Raw genomic sequence first — 24,032 nt, forward strand, 5'->3', positions numbered from 1 at the left:
CATGATTGGCTCTCCCAAATATCCTGATTTTACAATATCTGTGTGTAACTCAACACTGTAACATATTAGTGATTTCAGGAATGGTTGGCTATTTTATGTAAAGATATTACTAGAGTTAATGTAAGAATTTAGAGTTTAGGGAAAATAGCTAATGTTACTGCTAGTAAATTTGAGGACTGAGACTTTTTTACATTTTTATGTTGGGAAGAAACTACCTTTATAGAAAGGGAAATTCTGTTTAACAAAACCGTTTACCGAAAAGAAAGTGCCCATCTCTCTAGCACTTGCCCTCAGTTGAAATTTCAGTATGAGTAGAAAGGTATGAATGTTAACTAGCCAAAGGAGTGGAGTGTGCTAGCTATTAATCTAATGTGCTGCCCTCTCTTCATTTTATGCTTTGTGATGCAGGGGCCTGAGCCCCACACAATGTGTTTCTTTACCCCCCACCTTACCCCTTATTTTACAAATAAGAGGTGCATGGCATAGGAGGCATCTAGAGGGAGGTCAGGACACTTGCTCATTTCTCTTTTGATTGCTTTAAATTCTTTACACTGAAAATAAGTTCCTTCCAAGCGGTTGTTGACTTTTTTCTAGGTTCTCCGTACTCCCAGAGCCCCTCGGGATGCTCTGAGCTGGTAGTGCAGGCAGACTGGCAGCTGCTCTTTAGACTTCTGAGCTCCTAGGACATCAGTACCAGCCAAGCAGGCGATCCGTCTGGGTCCGAGGAGTCTCATTCCAATGGACCCCTCCTCTGTACTTTGTGATCCCAACCTCTCCCTTCCACCTGGCCAGCCCTTAGTTTGCTGATTGGATCCTACATTTGCTGCCTCACTATCCCCTTAGGTCCTCTCAATTTCCTACTAGCTGGCTCCTGATTCTTCACATTAGATTCTACTTGTTTTGAAAACAGGTGAAGTTTCAGCTTCTTGACTGCACCCTGATAGATAACTGCATTTAACCAGAGACAGTTATGGTAAACATTAATGGTTTTTGAGTCTAGAAACAGTCATGTGAGTGTTCACCATACTCCTGTTCCAACTTTATTATACTCCAACCATACTCCAATATTATATATATTATATATGATATATATAATATATCATATATAATATATATAATTTATAATATTTCATATAGCTGAAATTCATAGTCAATAATAAAAACAATATATATTTTATTAACTCCACCAGTGTTTTATTATTAATGATTTCAAATAATATATTAAATATTTTTATATACAAATATATTTTTATATAATTAACAATATATAACATAGATATTTAATAATATAAATATGCATTTATATCAATATAATAAATATATAATATACAAAATATAAAATATATGTAATATATTGATATGTATTATTATATAATGTATTTTATGTTATATTATATATTAGATAATGATATATCATATATACTAGATAACTATATAACCAATATATTAATTAAATTTATGTATATATATCTGAAATCTTTAGTAATAAAACTTTGGTGTGGGGTGGGGTGGTGAGGTGGTTCAGAGGTAAAAGCACTGGCTGTTTAAGGCTTACCACCTGAGTTTAATCCTAGGAATCCAAGTAGAAGTGGAATTGACTCCACAGAGTTGTTCTCTGACCTCCACACACGTGCATTGTCACATGTGCATGAACAAACTCACATATCACACATACACACAATAAGAATAAACAAAGACATGGGAAGATCAAGTTCTGAAAATGTAGATAGAGATTTGACTAGGACATAAGTAACAGATTTGTGACCATTCCAGTCAAACTGGTGTTCTTTCTATTAATAAATCCCCAAATTCTGCAAACCAGCTTCAAAGTCCTGAGTAGAACTAGGAAGATGTCTTTATACAACTAGTGCATGAAAAATGTCACAATTAAGCAAATAAAACATGACTTCTTTGGGGGGAAAGGTTCTATAGGGAAAGCCTTTCCAAGTGTTTGATTTTATACTGGGGAAAACCGAGGCCCAGAAGAAGTAAGAGCTGCTCCAAACCACGTAACAAAACTGGAATAAAAACATCCCCATTTCTCAGTCCTAATAATAGAAGGCGAACAGAGGAAGTGGGCTCTGGATGGTTTGTGACGGGAAGCGGCATCCAACGCAGGGAATGTGCGGCCTCGAGGAGCGGGTGGGGGGATGGGGGATGGGGGATGGGGGAAGAGAGTATGGCTGCAGTGAGCGAGCGCTGAGCATGGGATGGGGATCCTTTTCCTTTGACCTTTGACTGCATTTCTTGCCACCTCCTCTGCCTGAAGTAGCAAAACTGAATAATGGAGGATTTAAACATATCCTGGCAACTCCCCACATTTATTCCAGGGAAAATACTGGGACTGGATCTGGTCAGCCAAGAGCAGAGCAGAAGGACTGACAGGCCGGGGAGGAAAGTGTCTCAAGCAAAATAAAGGTTCTATGAGGAGGAGCAGCAAATGAATCAGTGAGTGCTGGACAGGTCGAAAGAGGCAATCAGTTGCTTGTTGTTGTTGTTGTTGTTATTATTATTTTGGTTTTTTGAGACAGAGTTTCTCTGGAGTTACAGGCAGTTGTGAGCCTACTCGTGTGGGTGCTGGGAACTGAACTTGGATCCTCTGTAAGAGCAATACATACATACCCTTAACTGCTAAGGCATGTCTTCAGCCCCTAATACCTTTTCTATAAATGCTTAATGTTATGTATCTGGCATTTCAGCAGAAGTTTGCGTTACCTCCTCTCCAAACCTGCAGATAGCGACACCTGCTGGTTATAATCTATCATTATCTGTCTGAACTAATTTAAGACAAAAAAATCAGAAAAGAACACATGGTTGATCTGTGCCAAGATAGATATTATTATGGAAAGTTTGTGCATGTGGTTTTTTGTTTGTGTGAATGTCGCATGTATGTAGGCCATTTTATTCATAATTTATACTCTAGCCACTCGAAACCTTTGAGCTGTCTTAGATAAGAGCATCTAAGGAAATGTGTGATGTGAAGATATCGGGTGAAGGAATAGGGGCAGGAAAAGCAGCCAAAGTTGGTGCACTCTGGGTACTGGGTATTCTTCTCATCTTGCCGGGACTGTCATCAGAGTCTGTGTGGTGAGGCGCAGGAAGCCCTCAGCAGGCTTGCTGATTCTGAGCACTGACGTAATTTAAAAACCAGGCTAACTAATGTATCGGGATATTTATCAGGATTATCGCATGGGAGAGAAAGGAGTATACCCTGAGGTTAACGCCAAAGGGTAAATTTAGAAGAACAGTGTTATACAGTCCCTCCCTTCTACTGCATTCCTTCATAATCCACAATGGTATTGGGAATTGATTGGCTTCCTAATAACAACCCTCAAAGAGAAGGGAGGGGCCACTGTCAGTTTGTCCTTAAGGGTGGATGTTGTGGAAATTACTTAATCCCAATCCATGCTTTCTACCCTGCCTTTGACCATTCAGTTCCAGGCTAAAACACACACACACAACATTTACATTTACAATATGCTTTAAACAGCACAAGAGCTGTGCAGATGCCCACCCTCTACGCTGTCAGACTCTACTTTCCTATTGATAACCCCGAGTTATTACTTACTGTGTTTCATCTAGGCTGCTCTTAACTCCCATAGGCCAGTCCTCAGAGCCACCTTTTTGTGACTCACTGACCCACGGTGGCCTCTGTCCTTTCTCCTCACCTTCTCCTGTTTCCTCCTCAGCCTCTCCTCTCTCTTCCTGGTCCTCTTCCCACCCCCATCCAGGGAATCCTAAACCCTGCCTACGACTCTTCTGCCCAGCTGTTAGCTGTCAGCATCTTTATTTTCCAGTCAGAAATAACTTCGGGGCAACTTCACATAGAGTCTACATTGAGGACTCTTGTTTCTGGGGCAACTAGTCTTGACAAATCAATATTAATATTGACATACAGGCCAAACCAGTACAGGTGGGAGGGCCTGTCTTTCTTCTTGGCTCAGTTCCTAACCTATCAGACCATATTGAATGTTCAGGTGTTTACTTTTAAAAAGCAATTTATTTAGATAATATTTCTTTCTTTCATGGATAGCCACACAGGTTGGCAAAACAGGAACTCCTCTGTGCTCCCTCTCCCTTTTGCACTGATACTGCAGAAACGCCATTAGCGGCTGCAGCTGAATGTCCACCTTAAGAGGGCTGGCTTTGAGATCTTCTAGAACTTGTAGTATGATGTCCTGGCTCATTTAATCAGTTCTAGAATGGATCACACCATCTGGCAAAGGTACTGCTGAAGCTTCTTCTAGGCATCTGGGCCTAAACAGATTTGAGCTATTTCTGACTTGTGCTCTTTCGAGTGTACAAGATTTGACCAATTTTTTTCAGCTATGATGTGAGGATTCTTCTCCTTGGCACATAAATGTTCAAATTAATCTGATGCTAGGGGTAAGGTGCTCTCATGCAATCCAGGTGTTTTCAACTGACCAGATGCTGCTGGTATATGCTTCAGGCTTATGGAGATTATGCCTGGGAATATCACTGCAATGTTTATTGAAAGAGTCTGACAGTTTTAATGACCAGAGGTCAAAGTCTGAAGTGCACTGTTACACACCACATGCCGTGGGTGCTGAGTGCCGTCTTCATCGTAGCACGGGTGGACCAGTAACCATCATCTTCCTGTTTGCATTTCTTTCACATGGGACACAAACATTTTCAGGGAATGTTCCAGAGACACCACAGAACTGTGCTTTTGAGTAAATTCTAACCCTGGATTAAAAACGAAATCACTTTACCAGCTAGCATCTCCCTACATGCTATCCTGTCCACATCAAGAACCATCCTGTGACATGTCTGTTCAAAGTAAGTCAAGACAGCATGGCAGTCCAACTCAAAGCCAGCCACCTATATAGAACTAATGTCCTGGTGGAAGTGACACATGGGAGAGCCAGGCTCCGGCAAATTGTTAATATCTATGAGTCCCTTACCATAAAATTGTATTTATGACTTAATGTTTTCCACAATATTACAAATAAACCTGGTCTATCTCAAATATTGTAGGAAGAATACTCCATGATCATTTCTCCCATGCATTCTTTTTTATGTATATGCATACACTGTAGCTGTATAGATATGGTTGTGAGCCATCGTGTGGTTGCTGGAAATTGAACTCAGGACCTTTGCTCACTCTAGCCCAAAGACTTATTTCTTATTATATGTAAGTACACTATAGCTGTCTTCAGACACACCAGAAGAGGGCATCAGGTCTCATTACGGATGGTTATGAGCCACCATGTAGTTGCTGGGATTTGAATTCAGAACCTTTGGGAGAGCAGTCAGTGCTCTTAACCGCTGAGTCATCTCTCTCCCTCCCATGCATTCTTTACCAAAGACTTACATCCACTAGGTGAAGAACCATGGACTAGATAAAGGAACCACTCACCAAATACTTGAAGGAAGGACAGATTTTGACAAAGTGGAAATTTAAGCATACTTTGGAGAGTCTGTTGTGTTGGATGGTGTTTTTCTGGGGTAAACATGTAAAGGAGTGTTTTTCTGAAGTGGACACAGGTGAAAGACTAAGGCAGACTCGTGAAGGAACATTTCACTGAAGCAGACACAGGAGAGAGGATGTTCTGCTAAAGCAAACCCGTAAATGGACACGTGATGAAGGATTCTCGCTAACAACACACATGTATTGGTCCGCCTTACATTGTGTAATTGAGTTCTATTTGTCCAGACTCTGAGGACTTGGGCTGGTTGGATTCACGTGCTTAGACCTGTGCTGAGGCAAAGCACATGGAGGACACATGACATTTGGAGGGTTTAAATAGGACTCCACAGAGTGACGGAGACAGCTTGGCTACAGCTGCCTGTGCAGCGCTTGTGGGTCGCGCATCTTTGCTGATCTTCACTTCCCAGAGAAAGGCACTGCTGAGAACTTCCCTTGGCGTTCTGGCTGAGTGTGCACGGAGGCCAGAGGAAGAGGTCAGTGGGATGTATACAGGCCACGGCTAGCTTTTACATGGTATTGGTATCCAAATTTAGGTCTTCATGCTTGAGTCCAGCGAGTGCCTCTTCCACTGTCTCCAGCCTGGGGAATGTCATGAACTCACATGACTGATTTTATTAAAAGTCAGTGTCCATGTAGAAAGCCTGCCAGAGAAACTGCAAAAGACCAGCAGCAGCCTTCTGAGCCTGAAACCTAAACCTTGCCAGCTGAAGAAGACAACGTTTTGTTCTGACATACATTGGCTGCAGTGCTTTAACTGTTAGCAGTCAAGCAAGCTGTTTGGAGATAAGGACTCATGCTAACTGTAAAATACAAATATCTTGTCCTCCATGAGATGTATTGGTGAGAACATGACAGTTCCAACACTAGAAAAGGTGACTGTTTCTGAGATAATCAAGTTTACAAAGTGGGACCCAGTGATGTACACCTGCGACCCCAGCACTTGGGAGGTGGAGGTAGGACGTTTGTTCTCAGTTACAAGATCTGCACATTACACTCCCTTCCCCCAACCTAACAGTAATATGATTAGGGGTATTTTAGAATTCTGAAATCAGCGTAAATAAGGCCTCAGAGAGGAAGAGAAATGTTAAATTTGATAAAGGATGCTGAAAGTTTCTTGGAAACTCAAAAATTAGCCATATTCTTTAGCATCCCTATAATCCATATCTCTGCCAAATAGTTAAGGATACTTCAAACAACTCGCAGCTAAATATTCTCAGTTGCATCTTTATTAACAAAAGATAATACACAAAATAGATACCAATAGCCGACTTTGTGTTGAACCACCTATGTTGAGGTAGAGATAGAACACAATTTTGGTCTTTATGATTGGAGATCATTATAATTTTGTGTGCGTGTGTGTGGGTACAAGCATGGCATATGTGGAGAGGTCAGAGAGCCACCGGAGCAGCTGTTCACTGATCTTGTACTTGCAGATTTGGCTGAGCTGGCGAGCCTCAGGTATTCGGGATTACAAGCATACACCATTGCAGCTGGCTGGCCTGCTTTCTCTTTAATATGGGTCCTGGAGCTCAAACTCATATCCTTATGCTTCCAAGCAAGCCTTTCTCTGACTGAGCTAATCCCCCAAGCCTGCACTGCAGTCTTAATTTCAGTCTGAATGCCGATGTCACGTGGAGCCAGGTATTTGGTGCTTTTCTCCTGCCTGTATGAAATGCTGATGTCACAGTATTCTGGAAGTCAGTTTGGAACACACTCACAGAGTCAGTGTACTCAGACTGTTCTCACAGTAGAATGGTGTCAGCATTGTCTTTGCCATGCTTCTAGGCAAGGCAGGCTGTATGTAGATCACAGCAGTATCAGCATACGTATGTGGGACGCCATCCTTATATCTTTAAAGAACCTTCAGTCTCAAGTTTTTTTGCTCTTCTATTTTTATCAAATGATACCTGCTGGATACACAGACTAGGTAACTAGATGTCTTAGATATTTCAACTTGAGTTTTGTAGAGTTAAACAGATCAGAATTAAATGGCATACAGTAGTAAAAAACACATCACATATCATAAAAGTGACTTCTGCCTGAAAATCCATGTTCAGCAAGGTAAATGTGAAGCAGTCACTGCTGACCACTAAAGCTAAGCAGTTTAGATGTAAGGTATAAGGAAATGTATGAAAATCCAACATTTAACAACCGAATGAAAAATAGATTTATTATTAGGATTATGGGGGACACAAATATTTACATGCCCTGCAGATTTCCCACCTGTGATGCAGATGAAAGGTAGAATATTTTTGTTTAAAACCAAGAAAATCTTGGATGGCAAAACCAAGTGCTGTAACTGCAATTATGGAGTTAAATTACTAATGATGTCACTACTGGAATTGCTAGTAATTTAAGAACTGGGCTCTGGCTCTGAGAGGACCTACACGGGTGGGGCTACATATAAAGAGACCAGAGGACTGACTGCGCACAGCTGGAGACCTCGCTATGAAAAAAAATGACTTTTTCTCTTCCTTCCCTCCTTCCTTCCTTCATCTCATTCTTGATACCACTTTGCTATGTAGCCTAGGACAGCCTTAAACTTTCATTTTGAGACAAAGCATCGTGCAGTGCAGGCTGGTCTCACACTTGCTATGGAGCTAAGAGGCTCTTGCCTCAGTCTCCCGAGTGCTAGGATTACAGGTGTGCACCGCCACACTCAGCTGACCTTGAACTCTTGATCCCCCTGCCTCTACCACTCTCAGGTGCTGGCACTACAAGATGAGCCATCACGGCCAATTCCGCAAGACACGAGAGGAGGAAGCCAACGTTTCTTCCATATCATTAACTAGGATGGGTGATTTTAACCCTAAGCACAACTGTATGCTCCTGCTTCCTTGTTTTGTCTCTTGACTGTTGAGGAAATTGACTTTAAGACTTCAGAAAAATTTATTAATGTCAGGCAGCAAGAAGGACAGATAAAGATTTTCTATCTATAGGTGCTGTGCGTGTGTGGTCTGACTGGTTACTGCCCCAGGAAAGAGGCCATGGGGTCATCCGGCCTCTGCCTTTTCATCCTGTAGGCCTCCATCTCCTCTTCTGTGGGCTCTCGGTTCTCATAAACGCTGTTGTAGGGCCGCTTCCGCTCGTCAATCTGCATGATCTCCTTCACGTGAAGAAGGCGGGCCTCCTCTGCATTCAGTGCCTGTGGAGAGACGTGCACAATCAGCACCAGGAATCTCCGTCACACAGGAATACAAAAGACCCCTTGAATAGGAAGTGTTCTATCAAACCCCACTGCCGGAAAGGAAAGGATGGAGTCAGCCCTGCACTGGGAAACAACCACCACACAAATGCTCTATGACATTTTTTAATTCGTTTAAGAAATTCTGTTGAGAGGCTGGCAAGATGGCTCAGTGCATAAAGGCAACTGTGGCCAAGCCTGATCACAATCCATATGACAGAAGGAGAGAGCCAACTCCTGCCAACTGTCTTCTGTCCTCTGCATGAGCACACGCACGCACACACACACACACACACACACACACACACACAGAGTCAGACTCATACAACTACCACTTACTTATGTGACCTGGGCAAACAACACACACTCAGGGTGGTCTCCTCATTTTCAAAACTGCAGGCAGGCAGCACTGGCAGTGTTAGCCCCAAGGCTCACCCCGCCCCCTGGCTTGCTGTTTGTCACTTTCCTTACTGAGATGTCACAAAGTACCTTTTTCAGCTTCTCCTGCTTCCTTTCCTCATCGTCGCTGTCAGAACTGCTCTTTCGGTGTTTCTTCTTCTTCTTTTTCTTCTTCTTCTCCTCTTTTAGTTTTTCCTGATGCAGCTGACACGGAGAAGCAAAGGCTTTGTAAACACAGAGCTCTGACACACGTTTCAACACCCACTCAGGACTTTGTGATTCAGAGCAGAGGATCATATACTGACCTCCATGAGGGTCTGAGGTTTCTTCACAGACTCTTCTCCAGTCGCATCATTTATAATACATTCCTCTGAATTCTGTAGGAAAAGAAATATAATTTAAGTTGAAGACTATAGCTATCAATCATTTGAAGAACAGGTTAGAATTTGAAACATGAGAAGATATGATTTATGCAGGGTTTGAATGTCTTCTACCTTTAAGAACTAGAGGACAAGGGCTGGGGGTGTGGCTTGGTTGGGAGAGTCCTTGCTCCGCCTGCAAAGCCCTGGGCCCCATCCCTAGCATCTCCTAAGGCCAGGCCTAGCACGTGTGTAACCCCAGCAGTCAGGTGGTGGCAGTACAGTCAGACGCTCAGGGTCACCCCTGCCAGAGTGAATTCTCAGCTAGTCATGCCTACATGAAACCCGTCTCTTCCCCTTACCAATCTCCTCCACAGAGACAAACGCTAGAGGGTAATACTTACAACACTCTCCTTCCCAGCTTCTCCGGTACAGTAGGAATACTTAAAAAAGGAGTGACAACATTTGTATCCCCAGCGGCCTTCTTTCCAGTAAGATCCCCAGATATGCTGCGGAGAGAGACACAGTTTGGAGAGGAGCCTGGGATTAGAGGCTTTCCCATCCTGCTGATGGCATAGAGTGTAAAACGATGCAGCCCCCTGAATTTATTTCCATTGTAGGGAAAAACAGAGACAGAGGGTGGGCCAACTTCAAATGCTGGAAAGCTGGGCACTGTAGTTATAATGGTCTAAGTTCTCTTCTCAAACACCTGATCCAGGCATGATAGCATGCATCTATAATCCCAGCACTGAGGAGGCAGAACATTCAAGTTTGAGGTAGCCTGGATAAATCCATGTTTCAATAAACCGACTCTCACCTCACAACCTCCCAAAAAAGTCTATGAAAAAATTTAATATACTTGATTTCCCTTAAGCTAAGGTGTAGAGCCTTCCAAGCCTGAGCTTGTACTGTTAACAAGTGGCTTTTGCTGAACAGTGCACAGACCCTTGTTAGACTACATCATGCTGACTGTGTGTAAGGTCTGTTTGGCTCATTCTACTCTACATGGTACAACTACAGTTTAAAAGTTTATTGATCCTTGATGTATAAAAGTTCTGTTAGTTTAGGTTCACAACAAATGGGGTCAAGATTGTAGTTCAGTGGCAGAACACGGCTAAGCATGCATGAGACCTTGGGTCCAGTCCCCAGTGCCAAAAAATACATACATAATACATACATACTTACATACACACACACATATATATATATGTGTGAGTGAAATATATATATGTGTGTGTGTGTGTGTATGTGTATATATATATATAATATGATAATATGCTTTATGATACAATGCACAAAGGAACACAATATCACCTACTATATATTCTTAGCAAAAAATTTAGGTTCTACTTAATCTGGGCTTTGGAACTAAATTGTTGTTTAAGACCTGGAGGAACAGGGGGAAGTTCCTGCATGAGACAGCTTCTGTGCCAGATCTGGTCAGTGACCACTGTCTTGAAAATAACTAGGAAAAGAGACAACCACCAACACAGGATCAATACAGGCTTAATCCAGAGAAGGATGAGGGGGTAATGTGCTCACTATCCAAGGCCAATGCACACAGAAGTGGAAGGAGGAAATGCACTCTAACCTGCCCTCTGCGCATGTGCATGCTCAGTTTTAGAAGATGTATAACGTGTTTGAGTGAAATGTCATGTCTGCAATTCCCAAATATTTGTGTCAAAAATTAGTAAATAACACAACATGCATGTATGTTTATATATATACTAGTGTACATTCAAACCCAGACAAAGTGTAAATGGTACAACATACAAGAAATTTTTTGATTCTGGGTAAGCATGCAGATGAATATGGAATATTTTTTTTCACTTTCAGAAAAAAATCATAAAGCAAAGCTAAAACGTCACCACCACCACCAAGGAGAACTCGGGGGTCGGTCACCAAGAGGCTCTGTGAGAAGCAGTGCGGAGCCGAGCACTGACCGTGTGGTTATTGATCTTCACGTCTTCCTCGTACTTGGAGCAGGCAACAGCGCGCTCCTGGCCTTTAATGACTGTCCCGTGCCTGGAGTACTCCACATAGTCTTCTGTCTGGGCCAAGAGCAGCTCGGCCGGAGGAGCGTCCAGGTGTTCTTGGCCACCATACTGAAAGGACATTGAGCATTTAAGACACATTTTATAACCAAACTTTTATATCAAATCTTTATGGAAGGGCTTATTTTCAATGACAATAAACAAACTTTTTTGGTTTTTTGTTTGTTTGTTTTTAACTAGTTTTCTTAAGGAAACTGTGAAAAAAAGCACCACCAACTCTTCCCAGGTAAAATTCTTCCCTTGTTAGTTACTTGGTAAGTGAGGTAGTTTCAAGATGGCCATAAATTTTTTTGGGTGCATACCTGATATCCTTTGCCCCACAACACAACTTTACTGGCTCTCCCATCAAGACATGGAGCCAATATCTCCATCTCTGGAGTCTGGATGTGACTGTGTTACTTCTTCCACCAATGGGAAGCTAGTAAGTGTGATGAAAGCAAAGGTGTATATTGTGCACAGGGACATACATTTTGTAGCCTTGTCCAGAAACCTAAGAAAGCATTTTAGAATGCTGGGCTAGAATTTGAGAAAGCAAGACTCTGATGCAGATGTGAGCAGTTCTGTTTCAGGAGACCCACTACCATAACAATGTGTGAGAAGGAACAGGTATTTATCTGAAGCACTCCATCTTGGAGGGCTGTGATTGATGCACAGGTCTGTACCAACGGAGTTGGCAGAAGGACAGGACTATGACTCACAGGTTCAAAGGGGCTCTCGGTACTGCGGACCAAGCTTAATACTTCTTACGTAGTAAGTAAAGCCGTTTCTTAGCGGTACCTTTTCCAGGATGCTTTCCTTCTGCTGTTCTTTGAAGTCTTCCTTTTTGACTTTGAAGGACTTATACAGCAGCTCTAGTTTTGTAGGATCTGCCTGGAGATGCACTTCAGACCCCTTGTCGTAGGCTTCCCAAGCAAACACTAGAGAAATTCAAAGTGTCTCATGAGTTGATAGCTCCCTGTGGTTCTGCTTTTTTAAAGCAAGTTTTAAGTAGCTGCTCACAGTGCCTCCCCCATCACCTCCTCTTCTTTTCTTTCTTCTCTGCTGGCTTTTTCTGCGACAGTTGCCTTAAGCATGGGGCAATCTTCCTGCCTTGGTCTCACAAGTAGTCAGGTCATAGACATATGCCATCATGTCTGTTTTATAATTCCTAATTTCCTTTTTTACATTTATGTATCTATGTGTGCAAATATTCATGCCATAGAATACACGAGGGTCAGAGGACATGTGGATGCTTGGGACAGAACTCCGGACATCTAGCCTGACAACAGGCACCCTGAGCCATCTTGCTGCAACTCATCCCTAAAGTCTATATAAAAGGCCTTGGTATAGAGCAAACACTTACACTGTGTTTGAGCCATTGAGATGGTATCACCTGTGTATCGAACAAAGTTATCTCCAGCGTAGCTCACTCTGAAAGCACAGTTGTTAAAAAGATGTCTTAGAGATTGCTTTAAGAAAAACTCATTTACAGAATCAAGTTAGAAAGCCTTGACCCCTTTTACACCCAAGCCCGTAAGTTTAACTGAATACTTACTCATCTGGATTCTTTCCTGCATTGGCGTAAGGATTCTCTCTCATTGCTCTAGTTTTTGGATCATAATAGGCAGAATTTGGATCTAAATTTCTCAAATACTGCAAGGAAAAATATTTGAAGGCTGAGTTACCACTGATTTATAGCAAGAAAGGGTTCAGCTGGGCAGAAGAGTAGGTTCTGACTAACTAAGCATCTGTGTAGGTCCTGTACAGGAGAAGCAGATGCTGCCATCCTTTGGAGTACCTCTCATTACACTAATCAAACCACACACAGACACCGCTCAAGCAGGGCAAGTGTGGAACCGCTAGCTGTCAGAGCCAGAGGTCAGGCTGACATGACTTACTTTTGCGATATCTTCACGAATCCTGAGATTGCGAACAGTAATGCGTCTCTTAGAGTCGAAATTCTGCCCAGGCATGTCAATATCATCTGCGTATTTGTCTTCATCCTCATCTTCACTGTTATGATCCTTTTCCTGAAAGGAAGAGTTGGGGATGAGAAAACTAAGCAAAAAGATGCAGCACTGTGGCCTTGTCTTCTTTCCCCTTTAAACAAAGGCTTATTGCGTGACTTAAAGCTATCATTATGACTACGATTACTACGAGCCACTGAAACTATTGAGAGCAGGCAGCCAGACAGGACATGCATGCATTACCATCTGAGAATTGGGTTCCTCTTCTCCCCACTGGTGTTTTGGAGAATTCTGAATCAGAAAAGAAGGAAAACAACTGTAAATCCTTTTCATTTAATTTACAGATTATTTAGTATTTAAAAAACATAATATAAATGGGTACAGGTGACTGCTTCAGTGTGTGGCTAGCATGCACCGGACCCTGAGTTTAATCCCTAGCACTGGGGAAAGGGAAGGAGAGGAGGAGGGAGGGAAGGTGGGCTGGTTCGTTTCAACAACACGCTCTAATGCTTCTCACCTGTCCCAAGCACATATATTCTGACACAAGTAGGATATTGTGAACAATTAATTTTATTAGTGTCTAAAAACCAGGACCCAAATAGACTTTATTGATGTAGCATGTCTTTCATATGTATGTGTCTGTGGGTGTGCAGGCACATGTGTGTTTCCCTGGAGGTGAGAACACTGAACTGCTTGGAGCTGGGTCTCACAGTTGTAAGCTGCCTGATGTGGGTGCTGGGAATGGCTCTCAAGTGCTCTGCAAGAGCAACAGGTGCTCTCAACCACTAAGCCTCTCCAGCCTCCTAGTCAGGATTATAGTCATCAAAGTAACAGAGGACTGGGAGGACTAGGGACGGTATGCACTCATTTCCAGCTGGCTCAGGCTTTGGCTGCATCACACTCATTGCCTTTCTATTTATTACTGGGTCAGCACATGGCACTGTGTGCCTGTGGCGGTCAGAGGACAACCCCATCAAGTCAGTTCTCTCCTGCCACCTTCACAGGGGGCCTGCGGCTCAGACCAAAGCTGCCAGGCTTGCGTGGCAAGGGCCTTTTCTCACTGACCACCTCACTGGCTCCAAACCTCACTTGTTTTTTAAACAACAAGTTCAAATAGAAAATGCTGTCAGAATGTTTGCAACCTAGGTTCAAACCCCAACACAGCACATATGCAAAAAAGTAAAACCAAAAAACCAAACCCCACACCACTACCACCAAAACACAAAACCAAAAAACCGACCAACCAACCAACCAACCAATCAAAAAATATCATGAATCTATGGGTCTTTTCCTATGATGGTCCTCTATTTTTCATATATCATTAACATGTATGATAGTGAATATTGTTAATGAGGTCTGAATAAATGCTATTTTAAGAGAGAAGCCTGCATGTGTGCAGTGCACCCCTGTGACTCCAGTGCTCAGGAGACGGAGACAAGAAGTTCAGTTCCTTCCTAACTAGAGATGTATAACATGAATTCTTGCTCTAAGTTCCACCTCATTGTTTTAAGTAGTTGTTCCCAGCCTTCTGAACACTGTGACCCCTTAATACAGTTCCTCATGTTGTGTGACCCTCCAACCACTATTTTTGTTGCTACTTCATAACTGCACTTTTGCTACAGTTATGAGTCATAATATAAATATCTGTGTTTTCCAATAGTTTTAGGTGACCCCTGTGAACCAATTGTTCGACCCCAAAAGGGGTCATGACCTACAGGTTGAGAACAACTGTTTTAAAGAGTCTGATTATTTTGCTTGACTATCTTGTATTTTTACTTACAGCTTGCTCCACTAATTTTCCAGAGGCTAACTCTTCCTGCAGTTTCTGTGCTTTCAATGTTCTTTTTGCCTAAAAAATAAAGACATTTAAATTTTACTTACAACATTCAGATGGCCATTTAAATTGTACATACTTAAAGTGGGCGATTTAAGTGCTTTCAGAAATGGTCCTTGGAGCTAGCTGTAGGGTGGTGGATCTCAAAAAAGGAAGAGGAAGAAAAGGAGGAGGAGGAGGAGAAAGGGCAGGCAGGCTTATAGAGAGTTAGGCTCTGGCATGAACAAGCCTTGATGTAAACTACAGAGAGAGCCCCAACAACAGCGGCAGACGCTGTGACTGATCCCCGGCAGGGTCAGGTTACTGGATATTTCAATGCTCAGGAAAACATGACATCTAGATGTTTCTATGCTGTCCCATGATCTTGTCAGGCATAGTGTGGCACATGCCTATATTCCCAGTATCGAGGAGGTAGAGGCTCAGAATCATCCTTGGCTACATAGGTATCACATGTTAACCTTAAAAAAATGAGAACAAAACAAAATAGAAGCTGTCCTCTGAAGTAAAAACTCATGACCTTTAAATATAATCTCTAATTCCTTAAAAAAAAAAAAAAGAAAAAACAAAAACCAGCAGAATAGACTACTGTTCTGAAAGAATTGGGTAAGAAGACAGAAAGGTAGAATCATTGTTTGGAAAAACAAAAACTGAAGTTAGACTGAAATTCAGTTTTCTGAAACAGGTTAGCTATTCTTACACGGATGTGAGACAACTATAAAGCAGTCTTAGACACAAGCTTAGGGATGAAGACTTCAGGACTTCAAAACGTGTGTGGGGAGGTGTTCCTTTCTTCACTCCAGCACCTAGGAGGCAGGCAGGCAGAGCTCTGTCTTAGTCTAGCCTGATCTGCATAGTGAGACCTAGGCAAGCTAGGGCTACATAGTGAGTCTGCCACAAACAAACAAGTCAGTACAGGAAGACTTGGATGTCAGTCTGTTCTTACACATCTAGTGTCTTTGGTCACACTGGGACTAAAGAATAAAAGACTCAAGAAACTGCTGCCAGCCAGGTGGGGTGGTGCTTGTCTTTAATCACAGCATTTGGGAGGCAGTTGCAAGAGTTCAAGGCCAGCCTGGTCTCCACAGCAAGTTCCAAGTTCTAAGACAGTTAGCACTACATAGAAAGACTGTTTCAGAGCGAGAGAGAGAAAGAGAGAGAAAGAGAGAGAAGAGAGAGAGAGAGAGAGAGAGAGAGAGAGAGAACAAGAAGGAGGGGGAAGTGGGGGAGGAGAGAGACTGCAGCCAAGTAGGGCCGCTCTACCACTTTCACCACTGAAGTAGACATGCTACTATAGGAAATGGCGCCATCTTCAGAGCACCCTGAGATATGCAAAAGTGTCAGGTTAGAGGCAGCGGGGAAGTGGCTCACCAGGTCAACCTTGGCGTACTCCTCAACAATTTTCATGTGCTCCTCTGGGTTGTAGCCATTCCAGCGGTCTCTCTTCCCATCATAGTCAAACATCAGCTGAGGCTGGATGTGCTCATCTGGAGCGATGTTAGTCCCTGTGAATTTCGCTCCAACCCGCCTTGGTCTCTGAAAGACAGCAGATCTTTTCCTAGGAACTTGCAGCACAGAGGAAGACTTCCTGCAACTTTTACAGAGTTGACGCAGACACACTGTGGCATTTTTAGTGTCTTTAATTACCAGGCAGTCTTTGGGCAAGAAACTGTAATGGCATCAGATTAAATTCAAGCAAATTGATTTTTATTTTTCTAAAATAATTTTAGGAAATAGAAGTTCTCTGACAAGGGGAAAACAAAAGGCTGGCTGACAGCTTCCCAGCAGGCTTGGAGTCAGCTTACCTCAAAGCAATCTTTCCTCTTGTGTGTCATGGCTCCACAGTTCTCACACGCGCCCTTGCGGTACTTGGTAGTTATAGAATTCTGATCAAGGACAGGAAAGAACAGAGAGAGCATCTTATTGATCAGAGTCATCTTGTCTACTCAAAGACTTTGTTACGAGGAAGATCAGGGGGTGGGGCGATGGCTCAGAGGTTAAGAGACCTGTCTGCTGTTCCAGAGGTCCTGAGCTTAATTCCAAGCAACCACACAGTGGCTCATTACCATCTATAATGAGATCTGGTGCCCTTTTCTGGCTGAAGGAATACATGCAGGCAGAATACTGTATGCTGTATACATAATAAATACATCTTTTAAAAAAAGGTAGACCAGGTAGCCTTCATGTTCTGAGATGACCAAGTTTAAGGATTTTAATAATATAAAAGAAGAAATAATGTAAGAAAAGACTGGAATTAACAATGTATATACTGTGGAACTTCGACACCAGGGTCACACAATACCTTCCTACTTTAAACAGCATCAGATTCAAAGTTCTTAAGTTCTACACAAAAAAAATCTCCACTGGCAAAGCGACACACAGGTTACCACATACCTCCTTTACGCCTCTCTTGTACCATTCCCCGGATGAACTGAATTGCTTCTGTTTCTCTGGCTGTGGTCTCTGATGCTTTAAAGTGGGTCTCTTTGATGGATCAATGTACCACGGAACCGAAGAAATATACTGAGGGATGTGAGGGTTGATATCTCTGTAATAAAATTAAATGTGAAGAAGGAAGTTTGAAAATGGCATTTTAACCACAAAGGTAGTGGGCACAGAGGGTAAGAGCAGAAATCCTGCAGTGGGATGGGAGATGGAAGATGGTTGTAAAGATGTATGTTAGCCTACATTGAGGAACTTTCTAATCGAGATGCGGAGACTAATGGTACAATTGGAAGGAGACGGAGGAAGGGGTGAGCGAGCTCCGTCCTTCAGAGCCGAAAGTTATACTAGTGCCCACAGCCAACTGATTAAAACAATCAAGTGGCATCATTATTCAGAGATGTGAAAAATTTAAAATAAGAGCATGTAGAAGTAGCCGTTTTAGGCTGGGGGCAGAAAAAAGGTCAAAAAGGACAATTGCTAGTCATTATAAGCTCTTTAGTATCACTTGTCTATCAAACTATATCCGTATGAGTTTGAGGAAACAAGAAGGGAGAATACAAATTCTGCAAATAGTAAAGGACACTCTGCTACCAAGACAAAGGCGGGATGGTGCTGAACTGGGCGTGGACCAGCATAGGCCTTGCGGGACAGACTTACTTCCCCTCCTCGTCCACCTCTGCAGGAGCATTGCCCAGCTTCCTCTGCTCCTCCAGCTCCTTCTTTTTCCTCCAGTCCTCCCTGGTCATCTTCTTCGGCTCCTCCAAACTCATCTCCTTTGATCCCGTCATGGGTGCGGCACTAACAGGGTCCACAGCTGCCGCCGCCATGATGAACTGGCTTCCTCTAGAAAAGGAAGTTTTTTTAACAGTAAAGGAGGCCTTCTGGAATACACCCGCTGAAACCACTAAGCCGTGGCCAAGCCATGCACTAGGAGTTGTGCTAGGGTCTCTCTGGCTTACACTTCTTCTCTCTCTTACTTCTCAAACTTTTTGTGGTGTTGTGAGCAAGCCTGGGTCCTTGCTGCACTAAACAGCCTCCTCCAGTCTCCTATATTCTTATTCTCTCAAAGTGCCTATAAAGGAGGGCTTCTTTCCATTTCATTTGTCTTGTGTGCAGGTGTGTGGAGGGTGGGGTAGGGACTGAGTACGCCATGGAATGTGTGGGGAGGTCTGCAGCTGAGTTTGGCCTCTTTCCTCTTCCACCTTCCCCACCCCTTTCTTTTACCCTTTCAACCCCTTAACACTAGATAAATGGGAGAAAAGGATAGAAAGGAAAGAGATCCTTGAGTGAAGTCAGGGGTCGGAAAGGGGAGACACTATCATTAGCATACTTCCTGCTGATTGGGGCATTGAGTTCCTTGGGGCAAGTGTGACCTTTGCCACCAGGATATCTGATTTCTTTTTCTTCTTTTTCTTCTTTGCACAAGATTACCTAACAAACGTCTGCCACCAACAATCAACAAGTAACAATCCACCCCACTTCTTGGGGCCCTAGCATTTATTTACCCTCTAAAAAGCCCCCAGAATTCCAAATGTCATATGAACGCAGAAACTATCTGCAGTTGCTGGCAAAACCTCTGCTAGGGCAGAAAGCAAATCACAGTCAGCTACTGCAACAGTCGGAAGCAGCCCCATATCCCTACACTTGAGATTAAAATGGAAATATATGTTTATAATATTTCTATGGTTTTTTTTTAAAAGAAACCAGAACTTCAAAATTATCACTACAGAGGTCAGAGGTCAACTTTTAGGAGTTGGTTCTTCCCCAATCACCATGTGGGTCCCAGGATCAAACTCAGGTCATCAGGTTGGCAGCCAATGCCTTTACCTGCTGAGCCATCTCACTGGTTCCAATGGTTTCCCTTATTCAAAAGGCTTTACAAACTGGGCATTGCAACATACAACCTCAATCCTAGCACTTGGAAAGGAGAGGGATGTGGATATTTTGGAGTTGGAGGCTAGTCTGGAACTAGGTTGGTCTACATATTGAATCCACAGCTAGCCAAGGCTATACAGTGAGACCCTGTCTCAAAAAGAAAAAAAAAAGTCTTTCCATATTCTTAGCACCAATTCTCTCAACATTCCAATTTGTAAACAGAGAAAGCCATGCATATAAAATTTATACAGATGTTCCTAAAGTAGCTCTCCTGAATGTCTCAAACTTTTCTTCCACAGTATGTATATATATATATGCTGTGGAACACACACACACACACACACACACACACACACACACACACACACAGAGCCCATCACTGTTCCCCTTGAAGGCCCAATACCTTAACAACTACCAAAGTTCAGGGGCTGGGGATGAAGCCTCAGTTGATAGAGTGTTTGCCTACCACGCACAGAAGTTTGATTCCCAGTGTGTCAAAAACTAGGCATGGTGGTGCGCACTTGTTATCCAGCAATCTAGATGTGAATATAGGATCAGAAGTTCAAGGTCACCCTTGGCTACATACAGAGTTCAACACTAACCTGTGCTACATGAGATCTTGTCAGAAAGAAATATAGATGGGCACTCCTCAGGCTGGTCACTGACTTATTTCCATTTCCGACCATTCAGTGAAAGCCACCACTGCATTAACCAAGTGAATACTAATCACGAGCTAAATTCATTGGCCATCTTTCAGTTACATGACTTCCTTTGTCAGAGATTCTTATTCTTTGGCTTCTATAACATGTTACTGGTTTTCCCACGAACCCCTCTCCTGTTCTCGACTCCTCTGCAGGCTCATCTATTTACACACGTTTATTTAGAGGCTGATTCCTTACAGTGCAGCCAGAGCCTCACTCACCATTCTAAACAATACCAGTTGCCAAGATTCAGGGGGAACAATATCCCACTACTGGGATTCCATATTATTTCTCTGCTCCAGAATTTTCATTTGATCTTCAAATCTCATAACCAACTGAGTACATGACATCTACACCCAGAACACTCAGAAGTATCTATCTACAGCATGTCTTAAACTCCAGGCCTTTCCTGTGAAATTGAGTCTGCCTCCATCTCCCAAGTACTGGTTTCATAGGCATATGCCACCATAGAAATTTGTATACGAACGGCACAGGTGAGATGGTTCACCTACTGCTCCTGTAGATGACCCTAGCTCAGTTCTCAGCATCTATGTCAGGTGGCTCACAACTGTCCCTAATTCCAGCTACAGGGATCCCAAGAAGACTGTACACGTTCTTACAGGGGCAAAACCCACCTGCCTACTTATACACATAACTAAAATAAAATAGACTTAAAAACAGAAGTGTTAGAAATCCGTGGTAGCTTAAGTATACTATGAAGCAAAAGAGGACGTTCATAGATTTAATCGTCTTCATTTTAACAACTACCATTTCTTTAATTTACCATGCAGACCGTCACCAAATCTTTACAACAACCCTATTTTACGGCGAGGAAACAAGTTTGGGGAAGGTTAACACCTTCAGACAAGAGATTAGTGAGAGAAGACAGATCGCAAACACAAGCCTGACTTTACTGTTGGTCCTTTAAATCATGTTACAAACCACAGACACTGGCGTGTAGGCCTGTCATATTGAAGACTAAGAGGGACTTAAGTGTTCTGTCACTAGGTTACACTGCTCTGAAGAGGGTCCTACTCTCCGAGTTAGAACATTAACAACTCCCACTCACTGAAGGCAATACAAACATTCTAATTTGACCCTCACATTGTAAGATCATCTCCATCTAACGAGAAAGTTGAACCTCAAAGGCATTCCTTTGGGGACGGAGGGGTCAGCTTCGGTACGGCCGCTCAGGATGTCCGGCCAAAGTGACCAGGACTCTTGCCTTAAGGACTCCAGCCTCCGTCCGGCTGGACGCGAGGGTGGCGCCTGCGTCCTGGGCCACAGTCTCCACCCAGGTCCGCAGTTCCAAGACGGCTCATCACCGCGAGGTCTCACTGCGGGGGATATCCGCTCCCCGAGGTCCCCGGTTCGTCTGCTCCATCTCAGAACCCCAACTTACCCAGTCCCGCCCCAGGCCACTCAAAACCATCCGCCAGAAACGAAGCGACTCGGCAATGTTTACTTCCGGGTTTCCTGCCTTCTTCCGGCAGCGCAGCGATAACTTCCGGGAGATCGACACATGCGCACTTGCAAGCGCTTGGCTTTTTTTTTTTTTTTTTAAAAAAAAAAAAAAACAGAAAACCAGAAAGGCGGTCCTTACTTCTTTGTACTCCTTGTGGAGAAGCGGTGGCAGTGCAGCTTTTGTGCTTTGCGCAAGGAACCGTTGTTCTTTCTGGAACAGCAGAATCTTAGCAAAAATGTTTATTGAAAAAGCCCCAAAGGTCGGCGAACTGGCACACACCTTTAATTCTAGCAGAGATAGGCATCTCTTTTGAGTTCCTGGCAAGTGGCATAGTAAGACGTTTTCTCAAACAAACAACTTAAAAAAATAATCCCCCATAAAAAAGAAAATGTTAAACACACTACTGGGAAATAGGTGATTTTAAAAAAAATATTTCTTTTTCATTAAAAAAAATTATGCTTGTGAATTTGCACAATACAGATATATGCGTGTGAACCAGCATGAGCACTAAACCGAGGGACGCTGCAAGAACAAACTGCCTTGATTACTGAGCCATTGCTTGAAAATTTTTCTTTTGTGCAGTCTTGTGGTTCTTTATACTTCCCCTATGTGAACTGCTCTTTAAATATATAGGACTATAGCTAACACTCCCCCAACCCCCAGTCAAACAGCCCAAAGTAAAAGATTAAAAAAATAATAATTTAGATTTTTTCAAGGCAGCTACAGGAAGAGCAGAATTCATCTGACTCAGAGGGCAAGGAGAAATTTTTCCCAAGGCTTGAGTTCTCAAGATGAGAGGAACCAAGAAGACAGGGGTCATCTTTGGAAGAATGCTTTCTGCAAAGCTGGATTAGGAGAGACTTGGATCAGCTGAGGAGTCTGTATTATGAGTTTACTAACCAGGTACATTATTATTCCCCAGTAACAGGTGGGGATGACCTAGGGACGCCATCGCTAAGAAAAAGACAGGGTGGTGATATAATTTACACTTGCAGTGGACCTGGGGAAGAGCGATGTTTCCTGTTGGTGAGAGGCGAAGAAAACCTCACAAGGAATTAGACAATGTTCACGTGGAAGATGTAGGAATGTATACAGATATCTTTCTGAAAGCAAGACTTTTGTGTGCTGGTGATTTAATCCGAATAAACGAAATTCAGAAGTAGATACAGAGAGAAAAAAACAGGTTGAATGGATAAAAGGAACAGGGAATGGACAGGACAGTAAAGGTGTAAGCGGTGCGTGCGTGCGTGCGTGCGTGCGTGCGTGCGTGCCTGGGTGTATTGTTTTTATCCTAGAGTTAGGCTATTTCTTTTGATGTTTAGCATATCATCCAGTAAATATTTGTTGAATGAATTTAAAGGAAGCTTGAGTTACGTATTTATTAGGAATAGCCCTTTGCTTACAAACAGATTTAAGGAAGTGTGGTAAGACAGATCCCAGTGTGACGCGATATCTGTGTAGGGAATAACTCTTAACCCCAACTGTAAAGGAATTACGAACTGCTCTTGCATCTACCTAGATTACTGCTTTCTGTAATTTTTGATTCTACTCTACTGTGAATGTCTAAACCCGATATTGGCTGTTTCCCTGTCTCACTTTATATGTATCTCCCGTAACCCACTTTTTAGTTGAAATTAGACAATGGCATGCTCTTTCCCTCGGCTGCGGACTGATGCTTGTAAACCCATTCCTCAGATGTTTCCTCTTCTTTTTAAATTTAGAATTGATTCATTTATTCTCTGGATGAACAGTCGTTTGGATGACATTAAGAAAAGAGTCTTGCCACTTTCTTGTTTAGAGTTTTTAAGTGTCTCCCCACACCCTGGTTAGGGTCTTCCTTATTTTAGGTAAACACTATCACCCAGCTACATACTCAGCCCTCAGAAGCCTGCTTAAGAACATCATGTCCAGCCGAGCAGTGGTGGCACACGCCTTTAATCCCAGCACTTGAGAGGCAGGCAGATTTCTGAGTTCGAGGCCAGCCTGGTCTACAGAGTGAGTTCCAGGACAGCCAGGGCTACACAGAGAAACCCCGTCTCTAAAAACAAACAAACAAACAAAAAAATCATGTCCAAAAGTATCTCTGGAAAAAAATGTGTTTTGACATAAGTATGATCATAATTCCTTTCTTAGAAGTAGAGATCATGTCCCCTCCCCTCTCCTTCTGTCTCTCCCTCTTCTATTCTCTCCTGCTCTCTCAGGCTGGCCTTGAAGTTACTACATGGCACAGAATGACTTTGGACTTCTGATCCTCCTGTCTGCCACCCCACTGGATTTATGCTCTTCCAGCATGCTAGGTGTATTACTCAGGGTTCTCTAGA

The 24,032-nt window shown here is 42.9% G+C and overlaps 1 protein-coding gene across 2 annotated transcripts; it reads right to left on the reverse strand.

Moving 5' to 3' along the window:
• Nucleotides 1-7,595: 7,595 nt before the first annotated feature.
• Nucleotides 7,596-21,731, reverse strand: Slu7 (SLU7 homolog, splicing factor). 2 transcript variants are annotated; one of them, XM_052195566.1, is made up of 16 exons: nucleotides 21,649-21,731; nucleotides 18,328-18,513; nucleotides 17,620-17,773; nucleotides 17,031-17,111; nucleotides 16,597-16,761; nucleotides 15,175-15,243; nucleotides 13,638-13,685; nucleotides 13,326-13,457; nucleotides 12,983-13,080; nucleotides 12,791-12,858; nucleotides 12,226-12,365; nucleotides 11,338-11,499; nucleotides 9,799-9,903; nucleotides 9,341-9,412; nucleotides 9,126-9,239; nucleotides 7,596-8,597 (listed from the first exon to the last, which is right to left on the reverse strand). In XM_052195566.1, exons 2-16 carry the CDS (start codon nucleotides 18,495-18,497, stop codon nucleotides 8,418-8,420), a joined length of 1,758 nt encoding a protein of 585 aa, XP_052051526.1. In that variant the 5' UTR covers nucleotides 18,498-18,513; nucleotides 21,649-21,731; the 3' UTR covers nucleotides 7,596-8,417. The 2 variants fall into 2 exon arrangements, with proteins under 2 accessions (XP_052051526.1, XP_052051527.1); XM_052195567.1 differs by lacking the exon at nucleotides 21,649-21,731 and adding an exon at nucleotides 21,351-21,610.
• Nucleotides 21,732-24,032: the final 2,301 nt, after the last annotated feature.

The sequence above is a fragment of the Apodemus sylvaticus genome, chromosome 10 (genome assembly GCF_947179515.1).
Source record: "Apodemus sylvaticus chromosome 10, mApoSyl1.1, whole genome shotgun sequence".
Taxonomy (NCBI): Eukaryota; Metazoa; Chordata; class Mammalia; order Rodentia; family Muridae; genus Apodemus; species Apodemus sylvaticus.

Excerpts from the sequence above, each read along its gene's own strand:
- Slu7 (XM_052195566.1), bottom strand. The coding sequence starts at position 18,497 with ATGGCGGCGGCAGCTGTGGACCCTGTTAGTGCCGCACCCATGACGGGA. Across the intron at positions 17,774-18,327 it reads GAGGTGGACGAGGAGGGGAA|AGATATCAACCCTCACATCC; the intron begins GTAAGTCTGTCC and ends ATTTTATTACAG. Across the intron at positions 9,240-9,340 it reads AACCTCAGACCCTCATGGAG|CTGCATCAGGAAAAACTAAA; the intron begins GTCAGTATATGA and ends TCTCCGTGTCAG.